We start from the raw sequence: 19,498 nt of genomic DNA, 5'->3' as shown, positions 1-19,498 counted from the left end.
TTGGGGTCAAGTGCCCACCTAAAATGGGTTTGTGGGGACTGTTTGGTGCTTTGTGGGATCAGATGTCCACCAAAAATGGGTTTGTGTTGACTGTTTGGTGTTTTTTGGGGTCAGGTGCACACCTGAGATGGGTTTGTAGGGACTGTTGGGTGTTTTTCGGGTACCAGGGGCTGTGCAGAGAGCCCCAAGCCCCCTCAGCACAGCCAGCAGGGCACCTCAGCCCTACAGCACTTCCCCTTCTCCTCTAAAGAGATGCCAACCACCAAAAGGCTGGAAATTATAATGCGTTTTTTGACTTCCTCTCCTTTCCTGCCCTCTGCCAGCCTTGCAGAGGCTCCCTGGGATATTCAGGGCTGATCTGGGACCCCCTGAGCTGCAGGAACATCCGTATTTCCCCCATAGCTGGGCTGGTTTGGGACCACATTTGGTTTGAGCTGGTCCCTATTGAAAACTACTGTTTATTCCATTTAAAATTACGCTTTTAAACCTACATCCCGTTTAAAACTACACTCCATTCAAAACTGCATTTTAAAAACTTAATTCCATTTAAAACTCTATTCCATCCAAAGCCACAGTTTTAAAACTTCGTCCCATTTAAAGCTGCACTCCATTCAGAACTGCCTTTTGAACCCCCCATTCCCAGGGTGTAATCTGCGTTTTCCCCAGTGTTTTTGCAGTGGCGCACAGTTTGTCAACCACCATCTGAAAATGGATTTTAGGAGAGGGAAAGAGAGAAAAAAAAGGGTGAAATCCTGGAGTAGCACAGCAGGGCTTCATCTGCTGGGGTTTCCCAGCTCTGTCCTTGGTTTTTTTTTTGCCTTAATTCCCATCTCTCTCCTCACAGATTCCCTACCTGGGGTTTTGCTCCTGCGAAGAGCTGGGGGACACTGGAGTTTGGCAGCTGACAGACCCTCCCATCCTCCCCCTCACACACGGACCAACTGGAGGCTTTAACTGGAGAGAAACCCTCCTGCAGGAGTAGGGAAAACCCCAGCAAGGACAGCCTTTCCCAGCCTTGGAGAATGTCTCTTCTTCCTTGTGTTTTATTGACAGTTGGGAAAAAAAACAAACAAACAAACAAACCCTCATCATCTGTCCAGTGGGTCACTCAAAGCATATCTCACACAGCCACAGCCCTGCAAAAAGCAACAACAACAACAAAATCTCATTTACAACAACAACAACAACAAAAAAAATCTCATTTACAACAAAAAAAGGCTGATTGAAGGGGGAAAAAAAATTAGAATACAGCTTGAGGTTCTTGCACAGGACTGAGTGAGCTCGGGGTTGGTTTCCTCGCCTCGGAGGGAGCTCTGGTGACACTTTCACTGCCCCCTGCCCCACGTGGAGCAACGAGCCCTGTGTCAGGCAGGATGCTGGGGTTGGTTTTCTCACTGCTATTTTTGCAAAGCCTCTCTGCAGGCTTGTTCAGCACCTCGTGCTTGCTCCTCTCCCAGCCCCCCAAAGCCTTCAGCACCTGCCATAAAAATAAAAAGTGTGTGTTCCCCTCCCCGCCAAGGCTGGAAATGAGGCCTCTGCAGGCTGCTCCAGGTTATTCCTGAGCAGGCAGGGATGGGAGTGCTCAGAATGTGTCAGGTGTTGTGCAGAGGTTGGTTGGTGCTGGGGAAAATCCCGAATCAGGGGAAAACGCCGAGTTTCACATCAGTCACAGGTGAAGTTCGAGCGTCAAAAGTCGGCTCAGCAAAAGCTGGGAGGGATTTCTTTGGAGTGGAGATAAAAGAAGCCTTTTCCAGCCAAACCTGAGCCACTTGGGAAGTTCAGATTTGGGGGTTTTATTCCTTTTCCTTTGGTTATTGAAATCCACCTGTGTGCCCAGACACAGCCTGAAGGGTTTGTGCCAGTTGAGTTCCCTTCAGGAGGTTTGGAAAAGGGGCTTTTCTCTTTCTATACTGGGATTTTTTGTGCTGGCCATTCACCCAGCAGTGGCTTTGTGTCCCTTTGGCAGTCCTGGTGAGGTTGATGGGAGGAAAAATCTGCTGGAATTCAGCTGGAATTCTGAGTGCTTTGCTTCCTTTACCCTCAATTCCCAAATGCCATCTGCCACAAAGACATAGCAGCTAAAAAAACCCCAGCACACTTTGATTCAGGAACAACATTTGATGCTGTTTATCCAGGGAGGGAAGGGTTGGGATTTGGGGGAAAGTGGAAGAGGAGGGTTTCCATCTCTAACCAAGATGTTTGGGATCACAGGGGGGGATCCTCTTGGTGCCAGAGCCTGCAGGATGCCAAAAGCAGCTGCATCCCAAAATATACCGCAGTGGGTATTTGTAACATGAAGTGACATCAGAGCAGGAGTTTTAGGATCAGAATTACCTAAAAATCATCAGCCTTGGGTCCAAAAGTTGTTGCAGACACTTCAGCAGTGCAGGCTTGCTGTCAGCAGGTAATTAAACTCATAAAAAAATGAGTTTAAATGGGATGAAAGAGATTCAGGCACGCTCCTTTCTTAGTTTGGGCCACAAGTCTGAGTATTCCCAGGAACAGAATCATCCCAGAACGGTTTGGGTTGGAAAAACTGGAAAAGCTCATCCATGAGTAGGGACACACCAGGGTGGCCTCGGGCACTTCCAGGGATGGGGCAGCCACAGCTGCTGTGGGCAGCAAATGAGAAAACACCAAATAATAAAGCAAAAAGATTTTGTACCATCCCTGCCCGGGATGAAAGCTCGTTTGAAACGGGTGAGAGGCACAGAAATCAGCCCCGGCCAAACTGGTGTTCATTAATCGCAGGAAAATCAAGTTTTGGGGGTGTTTTGGTGGGTTTTCCCCTTGGGCAGGGCTGGTGTCACCTGCCCCCAGCTGCCGCAGCAACCGAGCAGTGACAAACTGCAAAATTCCCTGTTCCCAAGAGAGGCGAAACAATCGGGATGGAACCAATCCACAGGGGCTGAGCTCAGTTTGGAGCTCAACAGGGAGAGCCCAGCACATCCCGTCCACACTCACAGGGCAGAAATTCCCATAATCCATAGGGATATTCCCTTATTTCTGCCTTTAGGGCTGTGTAACACTGAGGCCAGCACATCCTGTCCATCCTCACAGGCAGCACGGAGCCCATCCTGGGGGAAATATCCCAGAAATTCCCACAATCCATAGGAATATCCCATTATATCTGCCTTCTGTGTAACACACTCATAAGTGCTTTATTCCAGGGATGGAATTGAAAAGCCAGGGAGAAAATTTAGGACAGGGCAGGAAGAAAGAAAAAAAAACTGCCCCTGAGTGGTTTTATTGCTGTCAGGTGAATTTTTAATTGTCATTTCAGCTCTTTTTGGCTGTGTGCAGACATTCTCAAGAGCATTTCTGGCTTGTTTCCCTCCGTGCAAAAAGATTAAAATTAAATATTTGACAATCACACAGGAAAAAAAAATTTTTCTTTGGTTGCTGAGGCGTGTGAATTCTCTGGATTTTTTTGTTTCGTGCCAGCCAGGTGTAAATTGGGGCAAGAAATATCATTATATTCTAATATTTATTGCCTGTAGAAAGAGTGGAGGGCTGCTCAGATCCGGTTTGATTTGAGTGACTTTAAAAGGAGTTTCTTTAGAGGCAGGAAACAGAGAGGGAGCAAAAGCTGAATGCACAATTTGAGTGGTTTTAGCTGCTCTTTGATATAGTAATAGAGAAAAAAAAAAGTGTTCTGGTTGAGGAGGTAGATGTTAAAATACTCTTCTTTAAAATATATATATATATATTTTTGGATGTTTGGGAAATATTTTGGCAATTGTAGTCTTGTCTCGAATTAGGTGTCAGGAACCACAGGGAGGAAAATCTTATTTTCTTCGGCATTTTGAGTTTTCTTGGGGGTTTTGTGTCAAGCAGAAAAGGTTTTTTGGGAGAAAAAAAAAAAAAAGAGAAGAAGCGTCGTTCCTTTTAAATTTATTAATTGAGAGGTTAAGAAGACAAAAGAATTGCTGCTTCACTTTCACCCCATTGCTGCTCATGAATGTGGATTTAATGTCACTCCAGTGTTTTGTCCCAGAACGTTAAACTTGGGGATAAAAAAACTTGAATCCCCAAACTTCAGCTCACCGAAATCCTTTCCTTCGCTGCGAGCTGCATCAGACCCCAGGTTTTATTCTACCACCACTTCCCAGGTTTTTCCTTCTCTCCGCAATTAAGGGAAAAAAAAAAAAAAAGCTTCAAACCTGCCAAGAATAAACGGTTAATTTTCATAATTTGCGATGTCTGGCCTAGAAAAAGACAAGAATTAAATTGACATTACACCCCAATCAACAGAGCTTTGCTTGTTTATGCAAAATGAGGATGCAGACCGTGATAACTTCAGTCAAAATTCGGTATTTCCCTTTTCGCCCCGAGCGAGCAGTTTCAGACAGAAGTTGGCTGAGGCCAGGAGTCTCCTCCTGCTATGAAATTTCAGCGAGTTTTCCATGAAAATGGTAATTTTTGTCCCCAAATAACGGCTTTGGTTTGTGGTTTGGGGTCGTTTCTCTCAAAAGAGGCAGAGAGGAAATGATTTGGAAGTCCCAAATGGGAGTGATGGGGGAGCAGACGTGCTTGGGATGGCGATCAAAGAGCAAAATAATTGTAATTAACCGTGGCTGTGATTGGCTGCAAAGGCCCTAAATCACCTCTCGCTGCTCCCCACTTCCTCAAATTCGTTCCCCAGCGAATCTTCATGACCCACAACAGAAAATCCTCAGCCGGTTCCTTTATTATTTCCCATTAAAAATGTCTTTTCTGAACTTTCTCTCCATGACGTCTCTTCAGACTTGATGTTACCAACTTTTTGTTTGTTTGTTTCATTTTCAACCTGTTGTATCATTCTGTTTTATTATTTTTTTTTTAATTTAGTGTGAGCAGATTGTATTTATTTGAGGAAAAAAAAAAAAGTTTGCTGTTAAAAAAAAAAACAACAAACCAATAATTGTATTGCCAAAAATAGCTGTAATTACCTGTGACATCTGTATTTTTTTATTTTGGGGATGGGGCAGGCAGGGGCGGGGGGTGGGTGGTTGTTTTTAATCTCAGTTTTGAGCCCTAACAACTGTTAAAACAACCACTGCGTTTTAATTTGCTTCTCACATTAAACGGAATTCTCGGAAGTCAGACAAGAGTATCTCGTAGGTGATTTAATAAAGATGCCGAGCACCCTTCCTAATTTCGGATTTCCTCTGGAGTGCGGTGGTGGAATTCTGAGCTGCATTTTCCTTTTTTTCTGAGGCTGAAATTCGTTCTCTCGACAGCAGATGGCACAAAATTCTCCCGACTCCGGTTTTTCCGTGCTCAGGGATGGGATTTTCCCTCTGGATTCCGGTTTTTTTAACCCGGAGTTATTTCACTCTCAGGTTTGGATGTGTGGAACTGAAGGCACAACTTCCAAACCAAACTTACGTTTTTTAATTTGGATTTTTTTTTTTTTAAATCCAGCAAGCATTTTATCTTAAACCCAGCTGCTTTAAATCCATGACCCGCAGCTCTGTTTTCCAGTAAAATTGATTAATGATGATGAACACAAAAGCCACAGCTTTTATCAGCCAAATATCCACTGAGTGATGCACTTCCCTGCACCTGAAAGTTTCATGGAAACAGGTCCTAATAAATCAGGAATGAAACACACACCGTGTTTATAATTAACCACTTTGTCCACTTCACTCGAGCACACACGGGTTTTAGGCCATCATTATCTTACTAAATTCAGTTTATTTTGACAGCAATAGTTGCCCTCACCGTATTTTGAGCGGTTGCAAAGGAGAGCCAGAAGAGGATCTGCCAAGAAATTCCTTTTTGGAAATCACAAACCGCGAGACAAACTTGGATAAATGTGATGTCAGTGGTTATCACACCCCTGGGGGGACACAAAGGTGGAATAATCAAACCTGGGAGGGGACAGGGGAAAGCAGAACTGTGTCCCCTGGGACCTGCTGATGTCCCCAGCACCCTCAGAGACACAAACCACAGGCAGCGATTCCCTTTTGCCCATTTCTCCAGCATCCCTGCAGCATCAATATAATATAATATAATATAATATAATATAATATAATATAATATAATATAATATAATATAATATAATATAATATAATATAATATAATATAATATAATATAATATAATATAATATAATAACTATGTAATATATAGTACATCCTATATAATATATAGGATATTATGTCTCATATATTATATATTATATATATTGTAATGTTATATATGACATATTTTAATATAATGTTATATATTATGTTATATATATTATGTTTATAATATATAATATATAATACATATAATATATTAGATATAGCATATTATATTTTAACATATATTATACTATATTATACTCTATTATACTGTATTATATTATATATAATGTCTAAGAAAAAACCCATGATATCCTTATAACAGAGTTATTTTAACATTTTGCATACAGCATTCATCTTAATAATTGCGAAAAGCTCGTTTCACATATGCATGTTAAGAATCTATATACAACATATAAATAAAAATACATCCATAACTGATCTCTCTTTGCACATATATTCGTGTCAGTCCCGGAGCTGCGCCGGGGCGGAGGTGGCGCGGTGCAGCGCCGAGTCCCCCGCGCTGTCGCCCGCCGGGGAGCCGCGAGGTCGCTGATGCGGCCGCAGTGCCAGGCGGAGGCAAGGCGCGCTGGGGCAGAGCCCCGGGGCTGAGGTCACAGTGGATCGCTCCCCCCGCGCTGAAAAGGCGGCGGCGGCCCCGCGGAGAGAGGAAACCGAGCCCGGCCGAGCGCAGCATGAGCGTCCCCGGAGTGCTGCTGCTCACCGTGCCCCTGCTCCTGCTGCAAGGTAAGACTGCCTCCTCTCCTTCCGCCTCTCCTTTTCCTAATGGGAAAGCTCTTCCCAGAACTCCGGCACAGCCCTTGGTCTCTCAGTGACGAAACGTTTTGTCACCCCGTTCCCAGAGCACTCTGACACCTAAACCCAGGATCAGTGAGACCCGGTCTCCGGCACCTTGAGGGGACAAAGCACCGGGGTGGCAAAAGGTTCTGCCTTAAATTTGGACAGAGGGTCACTGCTGGCTTTGCTGGGTCAGGAATCCAGGTGTGGCTTTGTTCATGCGTGGTGAAAAAAGAGGCTGATGGAAGTCAGAGCAGCTTAGGGAGAACTTGCACAGTAGTTTGGAAAAGCTTTGGGTGCTCCACCTCCTCACTCCTGCTAGAGGAGCCAGCTTATTTAGCTCTCCTTTGCCGTTCAGACACAGGAGAGTGTGACAGGTTCATTTTGACCGTGTCAAACAGTCAGAGGATCTAAGAAGGATCTAACAGAAGATCCAGGGAAGGAAGGAGCAAGGCAGCAATCCCTGCCCAGGATCCTGCAGGCCTCACTCCTGAGCTTTGCAGGAGAAATGGATGCACGATCCCGGGGATGGAGCAATATTCCCTCCCCTCCCTGACAGGCACTGGAGCAGAAACCACTGCAGGGCTGTTGCTGACAATTTGCTAATTCTCAGTACAGCCCCTCTCTCCCATTTTGCCAGAGACTCCTGCAGGATGGGTTTGTAGCTGCTGCCTCGGCTTGCAGAATTAATGCAGCTCCATCCACAGGCCAGCAGCCAGGACAAAGCTCATCAAAGGGGCTGGCTCTGGGGGTTACAGGCTCGCACATAACTCTGCACCAAAACTAAAACTCACTCATTAAACGGGGTGAGTGTGTGTTACGGGCTCACAGATAACTCTGCGCCAAAACTCACTCATTAAACGGGGTGAGTGTGGCTTAGAGGGTCGCAGATAACTCTGCGCCAAAACGAACACATTAAGTGGGGTGCGCGTGGGTTACAGGCTGACAGGTAACTAACTCTGCAACAAAACTAACATTAAATAGGGTGAGTGTGACTTACAGACTCACAGAGAACTCCGCACCAAAACGAACACATTAAATGGGGTAATTGTGGGTTACAGGCTCACACGTAACTCTGCACCAAAACTAAAACTCACTTATTTAAACAGGGTGAGTGAGGGTTACAGGGTCACAGATAACTCTGCACCGATGCTCTCAGTGCAAGTCTCAGTGCAAGGAGCTCTCAGCCACTTCCTGGGGGCTCCAAGAATAGCAGCCAGAGTAGAACCGCCCTGCTGGGTGAATCCTGCAATTTCCAGCACCAAATCTGCTGCCCTTTCTCACCAAGAAGGTGGATCCATCACTTGATGGCAGAGTGGCTTTTCCAGTTGGGCTCCACACGGTACAAAAGTCGCCATCCCCTGCCCTGGGGACCATTTAATGGTCACTTTTAGTGGCCACGGTGGCTGCAGAGCAGAGCCCCTGTGCAGGGAAGAGCTGCCCTGTGAGTCATGCCCTGACTGGAACCCATTTTCCAGTGGTCTCCCTTGGAAATTCCATTTCTAAGTCAACCCCACCTCTTCTCGCTCAGCCTCGGCGCTCTCACCCCCAAAAGGTGTGATGTGCCAGACCCCACGCTGCTGGTGGTGACAGGAAACCAGCTCGGGGACAGAAATACCCGAGGGACCTGTGGAAAACCACAGCCAGCCCCCGGCTGCCTCTCAACAACTCTCACCTCCTGCCGCAGCTCCTCTCAAGGACACGCACAGCCACAATCCCCACGGGGAGCTGCTGTCTCGCAAGGAGACAAAGCTGATTCTAGAGGTACAAAAATCGGCTCCAGCAAAAAAAAAAAAACCAAAAACCAACATTTCTGAGCAACTTCAAATTTTTAAGAAGGTGAAAATCTTCCCCGAAGCCCAGAAAGGTTCATTTCCCCAAACTGCAGTGGGAACTGGCGGCCGGCAGCTACCTGGAAAATCAAATCAAAACGCTGAAAACAGGAATGAAAACAAAACTCTCCCGCTGCCTGTTCACTTAACTCCAAGCCAGGCACCAGTCTTTGTATTCTCCAGGGCATGGATTTTATCTGGAGAAGGCAATTCATTCCAGGTCATCAAATATTTTCACAAAGTGTTTTATCTGGAGAGAAAAAAACACATTTTTTTTGCCTGCCTGTGAAGTGAGCTGGGAGATGAGACAATGAAATTTCATTTTAGCAACCTGTGCCAGGCCAGGTTTTGGGGTTTTTTTCTCAAAAAGAAGTTTCATTTCTGAATAAAAAAAAGCCTCATTTTTCAGAGGTGTTGGGAAATCAGTCACTGCTCAGCTACACACTGAGCAAATCAGGTTCAGCAGCTCCAGAATGGGACATGAAATCAGAGAACGGCTTGGGTTGAAAGAGACCTTAAATATTATTTAGTTATAATAATGGAATAATTGAAAATGGAATGTTTGTGGTTAAATTGAAGGAGAGAGTGCATGAAATGGGTCTGCTTCAGTTCTTTATTGGCTGATAATGGAATACTTTCCTGGCTAATAACTAAAAAACTGGCTTAATAATTAAATCCGGTCGTGCCGGCAGGCGTAGATCCCAAACCTTTGCCCCACAGCGCCTGTGATGACCTCTCCAATGACTATGATTCATTTATCTCCCTACAACCATACTGGCAATGTAGAAACATGTAAAACTCATTGAGAAAAAGGAAAATCAACACGTTGCTGTGTGCAAACCGTCGCTGCTTTGCTTCATGTCACCATTTCTCACTTGTTGTTTTTTTCCCCCCCCCCGGTGCGTGGCAGGGGCGTTTCCAGGGGCTGCCAGTGGCTCTGTGACCCTGAAGGAAGGAGAAAACCTAAATCTTCACTGCACCTTCAGCACCCCCAGCAACAACTCTACCCTGCAGTGGTCAAACCCTCAGGGTTTCACCATTTTCTTCAACTCCCAGCAGGGTAAGTGTGACGCCCCAGCCTGGTGGCACCTCCCACCAGGGCTGGGGACACTGGGCTGGCCCTGCTGTCACCATGGCTACCCTGATGCCAAAATTCCCAGTGGTGTTGGGGTTGGAGCTGGGTCCTGCTCGGTCCAGAGGATCCTTCAGAGGCCTCCTGTCCCTCCGTGGTCACCAGAATCTGAGGCCTTTGGGGGCTGCCTAAAAACAGAGGGCAGACAGAACTAAGAGAATAAAAAGCAGTTCTGTTTATTGAAGGGCCTTCAGGTACATTCAGGGCAGACAAAGCCCCCCAGGGGCTGCACCCCAAATGGACAATGGGCACGGCTTTGCACACTTTGATCAGTTTGGTCCATTGGCTGATCCATGGAGGAGATGGGGCAGATCCATGGGGCTGATCCATGGGGAAATGGGGCAGATCCATGGGGAAACGGGGTTATTACAACCCACCCCATGCTGCTGGGAATCCTGACTCCCCCAAATCCCCAGCAGGCAGGATTGCTCCCCAACTGGTAGGAGTTCCTCTCTCCTGCTGCAGTCAAATAATCTGATTATTTAGTCACAGGACCTTGGAGGAAATCCCCCCTCCATCAATTATGTCCATTTTTTGACATATATTTATATTCTTAATATTTTTTGCTCTCAGTATTTATTACCATAGAGGCAGGAAATTTATCAGGGGTGGGGAAGGAGCTGAGTATCCATTGGAGCAACTCCCACAAGGACTGGAGCTGCCAAAGCATTTGGATCCTGGAGAAGTTCAAACACACTGAATATTTTCCTTTTTAATACAAAAGAAAGGTTTGTCCCCTTTGTTGAGGGAGAAACCAAAGCTGGCACTGCACTGAAGGTTTTCATTCTTCATCTGAGTCACCACTGGCAGCTTCTGTCACGTTGTTTCTCCAATGAACCACTTTGGGAATCAGTTCCCTCCAGATTTATCTACAAATATGACAGCTCAGTTATGAGTCTTACACCAAAATCCTTTCATATTTAATCCAGAAATTGCTGGGATTTCCTTCCAGCTCAGTATTTTGTCAAAACCTCAGGTAAAAAAAAAAAAATTAAATAAAAAGAGAGGTTTTGAGGCCTCCATCCCCCGATGATTGTACAAACCCCCAGTTTCAGTTCAATTCAAGGGCAGAAAGTTGCATTTTCTGTGCTGCAGTTGTGGGAAAAGTTCATGGACTTGTTGGGCTGACCCTGAGGACTCCTGTAAATTACACAGCAGCAGGAAAGAATTAAAGATTAGAAAGTCAAGAGGGAGAAAGGAGAGCAGAGGTGCCCTAGGAGATGCTTTCATTAAATACTTGACATTTTAAAAATTTCAAAAATAAAAACTCTCCTCATGCTTTGACTTCCTCTTCTTGACCACCCCATGACGTGCTGGCTTTTCTTTTCCTGGCAGTTTTAAGAGACCAGAGGTACAAACTCCTCCGTTACTCCAAGGATGAATTGTTCATCCAGCTGTCCAACGTGACAGTGCAGGACGCAGGAATTTACAGCTGCTTCTCCTACGGCAGCAACTTCAAAATCAAGAGACAGGATGTTGAGATTTTGGGTGAGTTCCCTCCACTGTTTTGTTTCGTTTCTCCAGAGGAGCAGAACAGAGTCAGCTCCTCAAATCCAGACCTGCATTTGGTGCTCAACACAGCGTTTGGCTTTTAGCTCAGTCCTGATGGAGCCCTGGGCACTGAGAATTCCAGACTTTCTGTGCTCACAGGCACTGACCCCCAGGCAAACACTGCATTGACCTGAGGCCGTGGAAAAGGCTCCCAAAATGGAGTGACAGCGCTGGGATTGTGGGTGTGGGGTTTGGATAGAAGTGTGGGATATCACAGGGGGGAAAACTCAGAGTTTAAGGGTTTAGAATACAGTAATATAGATATAAAGCAAGATGGAGGATTTAGGGCATTGGCTGAGTCCTTCTTTTTCACCTTCTCCTTCATGGTCTGGGTGGGCTTTTGTAATTGGGTAGAAAAACCCACATTGCGGCCACGGGTGGTTGGTTATTGGGTTAAAAGTAAAAATAATTGAGGTGTCATTTCATAATTGGACAATTCATCCTTAAAAGGCCTTGTAGAGACAGAGATTGGGGCCATTTTTAGTTTGTTAGCTCCAGGTGCTGCAGAACTCACAGTCTGTGAGACTGTAACATAGATAACAATTGATAAACATCTGAGTCCGAACATTTAATCCAGCCATCTCAAGCGTTTAATCCAGACCCTGGCAAAAAGAAGATAAAACACAACACAGTCCCCTCCAATTATGCTCATTAAAAAAATGAGTTAAAAATGCCCCAAAACTGATCTAAATCTTCCTGCTGCAGCTGCTCCTTCCCACCCAGTGCTGGAGGTATCCCAGGACTCAAGAAGAGGCATCAAACTCTCCTGCCACACCCAGGGGAGCAAACCCCAGCCCCAGATCTCCTGGCTGTTGGACAACGGGATAGAACTCCCAGGTAAGAGCTCAAAAAACAAGGATTGAGCACTAAAATTTGGGGTTTTTATCAGTTTTGGGTGGTTTAAAGATACTAGAGGGTGAAATATCAGCTGGGGTTGTCACTCAGCCCTACAGTGTGGTGCAGGTCTGGGGAACAGTCAGCATGAAATTCCGGTGGGATAAAATAAAGCCAAGATCCTGGAACCTCAGCACGAAATTCCACAGAGATAAAATGAACCAAAAACCCCTGGAACTTCAGCACTGAATTCCACTGGGATAAAAATTAGTTCAAACCCCTGGAACCTCAGCTCTAAATTCCAGTGGAATAAAATAAACCCAAACCCCTGGAATTTCAGCACTAAATTCCACAGGGGTAAAACGAACCCGGAGTCTTGGAACCTCAGCACTGAATTCCACCGGGATAAAATTAGTCCAAACCCCCGAAACCTCAGCACCAGAAGGGATAAAAATGGGATAAAACAACCCCAAACCCTGGATTTCCAAAGCCCCAGCAGCCTTTCTTCTCCTTCAACCTGTCTGCTGCACCAGTAACTGCTGTTCTAACAGTGCCATAAATAGCATTATTCTAAAAAATCACTGCCTTTATCAGCTCCAGTGCACATCTGCATCGAAAATGTGAGAAAAAAAAACACTCAGGGATGCAAATGTCTTTTCTTTCACACACCAGCAAGCTCTTACTTGTGTTTTGCATCATCAAGCAACGTATTTAAAGCTGAACCTGTAACCTCCCCTGCCCCAAGATGGTTTATTTTTAAATGAGAGCTCTAGAAAACAGCAGAGAATTGTGTTTTGTGGCCTGAATATAGATAGAGAGTTAATAATAAAAAATAATCAGGTTGGCAGATAAACAGTTATTAATGCTAAAAAAAAAAAAGGTGCTCTAGAGCAGTGCATGGACGGTGGAAAAGCAGGATTTTAATTCCTGCGTTTGGGAAGAGCTGGGCTGTGTGTCAGGACCTGGGGAATACCAGCTGGGAAGTCATACAACCCTCAGTATTTCCTCCCTGATTTTTTTATCTCTGTGTCTCACAGTGTTTTTTCTAAAACCAGGGGGCTCCCCCAGCCTGAGGCCACGCTGATAAAGTGAATTATTTGTGACATCACAACGCACAGTTCAGGCACTAAACGCCTCCTTCAAGCCTGCAATGCATTTCTCCAATATTTTAACAAAAACCCCCCCTCTGCTTATCTTTATCTCCTCCTTGCCTCTGGAGCAGAGGAAACACCTGAGCTGTGTCTGCTGGGTTGGTTTCTCTGGGGCTGCCTTTCAGAGCAGCAATATTTGCATGAATTTAATTGTTTGAAAGATAAAATGCCATTGCCCTAATCCGCTGTTTCTCAAATTTCTGCATCTGTTTTTTCTCCTTTTTTTTTGAAGGCTTGGAGTAACCCTCCCTCCTTCCTTCCTCTCCCTTCCATTCCCAGCTTTAATCACTTCCTGCAAATATTTACACTAATCAGAAAATAGTTAATAAATCTTAATTACGGGTAACACCTCAGTGGCACCCGGGCTCAGCAGGGGCAAACCAGCTGTAATTACTGAGCTGGTGCTGACAAAGATCATTTCCTTCCCTGCAAAACCACTCTGAAATCCTTTTGGAGCTCCTACCTGGCCCTGCCGGGGACGGAAGGAGGGTTGAGAGGTGCTGATCTGCAAAGGTTCGTTTGGAAATGGGGGATTTCTTTCGTTTAAAGGTAACAGAGCAAGGGGAGGCATCAGAGGCTCTGCATTATGAACAGAAATCTTTGTGCCCTTCAGGTAAACACGTGAAGCGCCTCCCTCTCCACCAGGGCTGGCAAACACATCTCTGGGCACATCGAACCCAACTTTATTTTTCCGTATCATCAGGATTGCCTGGAGGGCTGGGAGTCACATCAGACTCCCCCTAATTCCTTGTGGCAAGGCAAGGAATCCTCATGTTTAATTCCAGCAGCTGGAAAAGGGGAAGAGTCCAACCTGTGCTGCAGGAGCGATGGAGAACACGATCTTAGGGTGATGTAAATGATTTTATTTATCGCTCTGGACTAGAAACCCTCACATTTTTTTCTCTCCCGATGTGCAGGTGACACCGGGCACCAGCTGGGAGCTGATGGGAAGTGGAGCACGAGCAGCACCCTGAGGATCCTCAGCTACAGCCCCAAAGTGACAGCCAGCTGCATCATCCAGCACCCTGCACTCGGGGGAGAGGGGCTGGTGGCGTCTTTCGCCTTCCAGGACCTCCCCAGCACAGGTACTGCAGCTCCTCCAGCTCTACCTCTCCCATTTTACTGCCCTGAGGTGCTGAAAATTCACACAGAAGCCCAGAGTCTGCAGCCCCGAGTGTGGGATCTGCTTTTAAACGAGGAACCTGGCGCAAAAAGGAGTTGGGGTTGTCCCTTGGGGGCAGATCTGAGCAGCAGCACCTGCCCCAAGCCAGCAGTGGCTCATTTTAGTCCTCAGTTCGGAGCAGCAAATACATCCCGGGGACAGGAAAGCTGTGGGTGGGAGGATGGGACTGAAAGTGAAACCCTTGATCAGACAAAAACCCCAAACCACCGGCGGCATGGAGCAGGGCAGGGTGGATTTTCAAGGATCTGCTCGGTGGCAAAGCCTCTTCTGATTTTTGTCAATTCTGGGGGGTGGTTGTTTAGGCTGCAAACAACCAAGGAGGCTGGCAGAGGAGGCAGAAGTTCTTAGCCCTTCAGAGAATCCAACAGTTCCCAATTGTCCAGAGAATCCAGCAGGTACCAGCCCCTCTGTATCCCCAGAAGATCCAGAAGTTTCCAGCCCCTCTGCATCCCCAAATGATCCAGAGGTTTCCAGCCCCTCTGCATCCCCGGAGAATCCAGAAGTTTCCAGCCCCTCTGCATCTCCAAAAGATGCAGAAGTACCCAACCCTTCAGAGAATCCAACAGTTCCCAGCTCTCCAGAGAATCCAGAAGTTTCCAGCCCCTCTGCATCCCCAGAGAATCCAGCAGGTACCAACCCCTCTGCATCTCCAAAAGATCCAGAAGTTTCAAGCCCTGCATCCCCAGAGAATCCAGAAGTTCCCAGCTCCTCTACATCCCCAGAAGCTCCGGCCATTCCCAGCTCAGCACCAGCCCAGCCAAACCCCACAGATGTCACAGCTAACGGTCAGTTTGTTCTCAGCCACCTGAATTTATCAAACCTGACATGACGAGTGCAGCCATGCTGCCGGGCACAGGAGAGTGGGGCACAGGGCACAGCGTTCCCTGCTTGTTCCCTCATTTCCCAGCCAAAATCCCTTTCCTTTGGAGGGAGAAAGGCACAAGCAGGGTAGGAGCCAGGCTGGGATGCTCTGGATGGGCTGCACTAGATGGCACTGTGCATCAACTCTTCCTTCATCCCTGCTGGCACCAGCCTGCGCTTCCCCAACTCAGGAGTTCTTTTGGGGGCATTTTTGGAGGTTTTTTTGTTTGTTTGTTTGTTTTCCAGAGCAATGAAAAGCTCCACAGCCCAAATAAATCGCCCCAAAAACCCCACCGAAGGTTTTGCACCTCCTTAGCACGACAGTGCCCTCCTGCAGTGACAAAACTGGTGCTTTAGAAACGCCCCGAATCTTCGTTTCTATAGGTTTAAAAGTGATGTATCAGCGATGGCAAACAGCACAAAATTAATAAATGCTGATAAACCCTCGTCTGATAAATCCTGACGCGTGTCAGGACAACACCCGTGGAAAGGGATTTTTTTTTTTCCTGAATTTTTCCTGAATATTTTTAAGAGGGGATGGAACCAGAGGGGCTTTCAGGTCCCTTCCAACGCAAACCACGCTGCAGTTCCGTGGCTTTTACTGGGTGTGAAAAGGAAAGGAAAAATCCCTTTTTAATGCAAATTTAAAATTAAAGGGAAATCTTTTACTAATGCAAAATAAATCTCTTAATAATTTTGGTACACGCCATCATTTCAGCATTGCAAAACCAAGTTAATTATTATATATATTTATGTATTATGTGTAATTACACGTGAGGATGTGCTGTCTGTGTCCACAAGAAATCAGAGCTCACCTCTCTGTCTGCACAGGGACTGAAGAAACAACAACGGCAGGAGAATTGGGAGGTTCATCGACTCCTGGGGGTTTCAATGGTGAGAAATTCCCTCGTGAGACACTGGGGGTGGTGGCAAAGGGCAGGAAAGGAGGGCTCGAGGACATGAATACCAAAATACCTGCTGCAAGCAGGAGGATTTCTGCCCATTGCTGGTTTTTCAGGCAGGAGGAGCAAATTAATGGGCAGGGGAAGTTCCAAAATGACCGAGCTCCGCTTGGTTTAAATTTGGCTGTAAATTGTTTCTCTAACAAAGTGTTAATAAATATTTAAAAAATTATAAATACAATTAAATAATAAATAAAATAAAATACGAAATATTTAAGATAATAAAATACAAAATATTTTAAAATAATAAAATACAAAGAATAAATAATAATATGAAGAATAAAATTAAACACAGAGTTAGGAAAGTGAGCGCAGACCTGACATCAGAGGCAGTACCTGGTGCCCTGAAGCTGCTGGGGAAATGAGCATTTCTTCAACATCCCTTGAGAGAAATTTTGTTCTCCTTTCCCTTCCTCCAGGGACTGGAGCAGCACCTGGTGGAAATGGCACCGAGCAGGAACCTCCCAGGACAGAGGTGCCACCAGCGCATGAAAACAGAACGATGATTCCCACCCTCATCCTCGGTAGGAACACTTCAGGGAGTTTCCAAACCTGCCACGACTCTCTCTGAATTCCCAACCTCTCTGATTCCCTCTGACCACAAACCCCCTCCAAATCCTCTGACAGGTTAATGCTCCAACCCTGGGGGAGGCCACAGGAGCACAACCATTCGTATCATCCAAAACCAAAAATAATAAAAGCTCAATTTTACTATTTGCTGGGCCAAAGCACAAGGCCACCCGGTTCAATCAGTTTTTCTTGTTCATGCCACAAAAATCTTGACCTCACATCCTAAAACGAAGTCCAAAACGGAATGAGTGTGAAATCATTATTCACACAACGAGTGTGAATTAATCATTGACATTCACGAAGGTGAATTCTTCCCAATCCCTTGGGTGAATTCTGCTCTCCCACCACGTTCATCCAGGCGAAATCATTCTTAATTACCAGGGACTCACAGGATGTTTAACAACACAAACCTCTGTTCCAGAGCAAAACCCTGAATCCAAAGGCATGGTGAAGAAGGAGAAGAACCTCCTGCTGCCCATCCTGGTGGCTGCTCTGATTTTCGTGCTGCTCATCATTGTCCTGTTTTTCATGATTAAGCTGAAGAAAGCCCACAGGGTGTGGAAGAGAGGTGAGGGCTGGCCTTGGAATTGCGGGCTCAATCCCATGCCTGAGGTGGTCAGGCTGATGAAATCCCCATTTTGCAACTCTTCTCTCAGGATTTTTATGCTCAAGGCAAAGGATCATGGAAAAAAATAATTCATTCTCGTAATTAAATTTGGTTTTTTCCCCCAGAAAATGATGTTTCAGAGCAGACGCTGGAGAGTTACAAATCCAGATCTAACGAAGACAGCCCAGGCCATGAGAAGAATGGACAAGGTAAAAAGCTTTAATTCACGTAAATAATTCTTGTTTCATTTAATTGCTGCTGACCGTGGCCAGAGCAGGTGGCAGCTATTAACGATAAATAATAAATATGTGTTGTGTTTTAGCTGCGAATCCCAAATCCAGCGTGCAGTATATAACAGAAGGACATGTGGAAATTCCAGAGAAGAATCTGGAAACCCCAGAGAAGAATCTGGAAACTCCAGAGAAGAATCTGGAAACTCCAGAGAAGAATCTGGAAACCCCAGAGAAGAATCTGGAAACGCCAGAGAAGAATCTGGAAACGCCAGAGAAGATTCCAGGTGACAAAAACCTGGCAATGAGTGAGAAAATGTTCGAGTGTGGAAGAGAGACAGATGTCTAACTGTGGAGAAGCTGCAGGAATCTGCAGGTTTCCTGATATTTGTTTCAAAGTTTTCAGGGATCTTGATTTCAAGGAGCAGAAGGGACAAGGAGCTCTGTCCCAAAACCACCTGGGGATTGTTTTGTCACCCGGCAGGACAGGGAGATGGGACTGGTGTTCCTGGAAACCTGGACTGACCCTCCTGGAACTCTCAGGGAATTCAGGAGCCACTGCCACAAAGAGCTCATCGCCCCCAGCAGCAATCAGGGCCCTGTGAGGACACCCCAAATGAAGATATTTAGGACTGATTTTGTCACCTCCTCTGTGACCGCGGGGCTGAGCAGGGAATCTCAGATGCTGCAAACCAACTGTGACTTTTCTTTTCTCCCTGAGACCCCAAACCTGGACTTCCAGCTGGATTTAACCAAGCTGGGAAGCAGCCTGATGTCCAAAGGGTTAAAAAGACCCCAGAGATCCAACCCAAAATATTCTATGATTTGATGATTCTGTGAAGGGGACGTTCCACATGGGCCCGCCCAAATCCCGGAATGGGGGCAGCAGGAAAGCTGGGAGCTCTCCAGGACTTTACAGGAACCCTTCCTGTTCCAGACGGGTGAAAGCCAATCCCTAAAATAAAGGAAATGTGAATTACAACTTTTTTTTTTTTGTCATTTTCAGACTCACAGAATAGAATTGGGGCGGGAAGGGGAGCTCTGGAGATCACCCAGAACAACCCCCCTGGCCAGGCAGGGTCACCTGGAGCAGGGACACAGGGACACATCCAGGTGGGGTGGGGATGGATCCAAAACCTCCCTGGGCAGCTGTTCCAGGGCTCTGCCACCTCCGTGGACGGAAGTTCTTCCTCTCCAGTTCCTCCCTGTTTTTCCTGCACCGACAAGCCCAAAGCCGGACACTGTAAATCTCGTGAATCTCATTAAATAAAACTCATTCGAGACTATTACTTCTCGCAGGAAGTACGAAAAAAATGATGAAAACCGGGGTTTGAATACCGAATGAGATAAAAGGCCCTGCGTATTCCGTTTTCCAACGGAAATAAAGCCGCGGTTGAATGGAAATAAATCCCTATTTCAATGGGAATAAGCGCGCTTGTCCGCGCCCAGCGGCCGCTCCCGGGCGCTACCACAGCGCCCGCGGGCCGGGGGGAACCGAGCCCCCCCCGCCGGTGCGAGCGGCCGCGTCCTCGGGGTTGCCGTGACAACGGAGCGGGCCGCGCCGGGAACGGGCCGGGAACCGCGGGTGAGAGCCGGGGACACGGACAGGGACACGGGACACGGGGACACGGGACACGGGATGGGGACACGGACAGGGACACGGGAACGGGGACACGGACAGGGACACGGGAACGGGGACACGGGACACGGGATGGGGACAGGGACACGGGACGG

General features: G+C 46.5%; 2 protein-coding genes across 2 annotated transcripts in view; both read left to right on the top strand.

Annotated features, from left to right (window-relative positions):
• Positions 1–4,927, top strand: part of UBASH3B (ubiquitin associated and SH3 domain containing B) — a 65,510-nt gene extending 60,583 nt beyond the window's left edge. Inside the window, exon 14 of the mRNA XM_066203541.1 lies at positions 845–4,927. Within this exon, the coding sequence (XP_066059638.1) occupies positions 845–982 (138 nt within the window). The 3' untranslated portion in view covers positions 983–4,927. The remainder of the gene's footprint in view (positions 1–844) is intronic.
• Positions 4,928–6,745: 1,818 nt separating this feature from the next.
• Positions 6,746–19,011, top strand: CRTAM (cytotoxic and regulatory T cell molecule). The gene is made up of 11 exons (XM_066203563.1): positions 6,746–6,800; positions 9,594–9,743; positions 11,151–11,303; positions 12,072–12,203; positions 14,269–14,436; positions 14,837–15,319; positions 16,227–16,289; positions 16,777–16,881; positions 17,349–17,495; positions 17,660–17,743; positions 17,857–19,011. The coding sequence occupies exons 1-11, from the start codon at positions 6,749–6,751 to the stop codon at positions 18,111–18,113; spliced, it is 1,794 nt and encodes a 597-aa protein (XP_066059660.1). The 5' UTR covers positions 6,746–6,748; the 3' UTR covers positions 18,114–19,011.
• The last annotated feature ends 487 nt before the right edge of the window (positions 19,012–19,498 follow it).

This window comes from Chamaea fasciata, unplaced genomic scaffold (assembly GCF_029207755.1).
Source record: "Chamaea fasciata isolate MVZ Bird 193981 ecotype frontalis unplaced genomic scaffold, bChaFas1.0.hap1 SCAF_24, whole genome shotgun sequence".
Lineage (NCBI taxonomy): Eukaryota > Metazoa > Chordata > Aves > Passeriformes > Sylviidae > Chamaea > Chamaea fasciata.
Note: the sequence above shows the minus strand (reverse complement) of the source record. Positions and strands in the feature narration are given on the sequence as shown.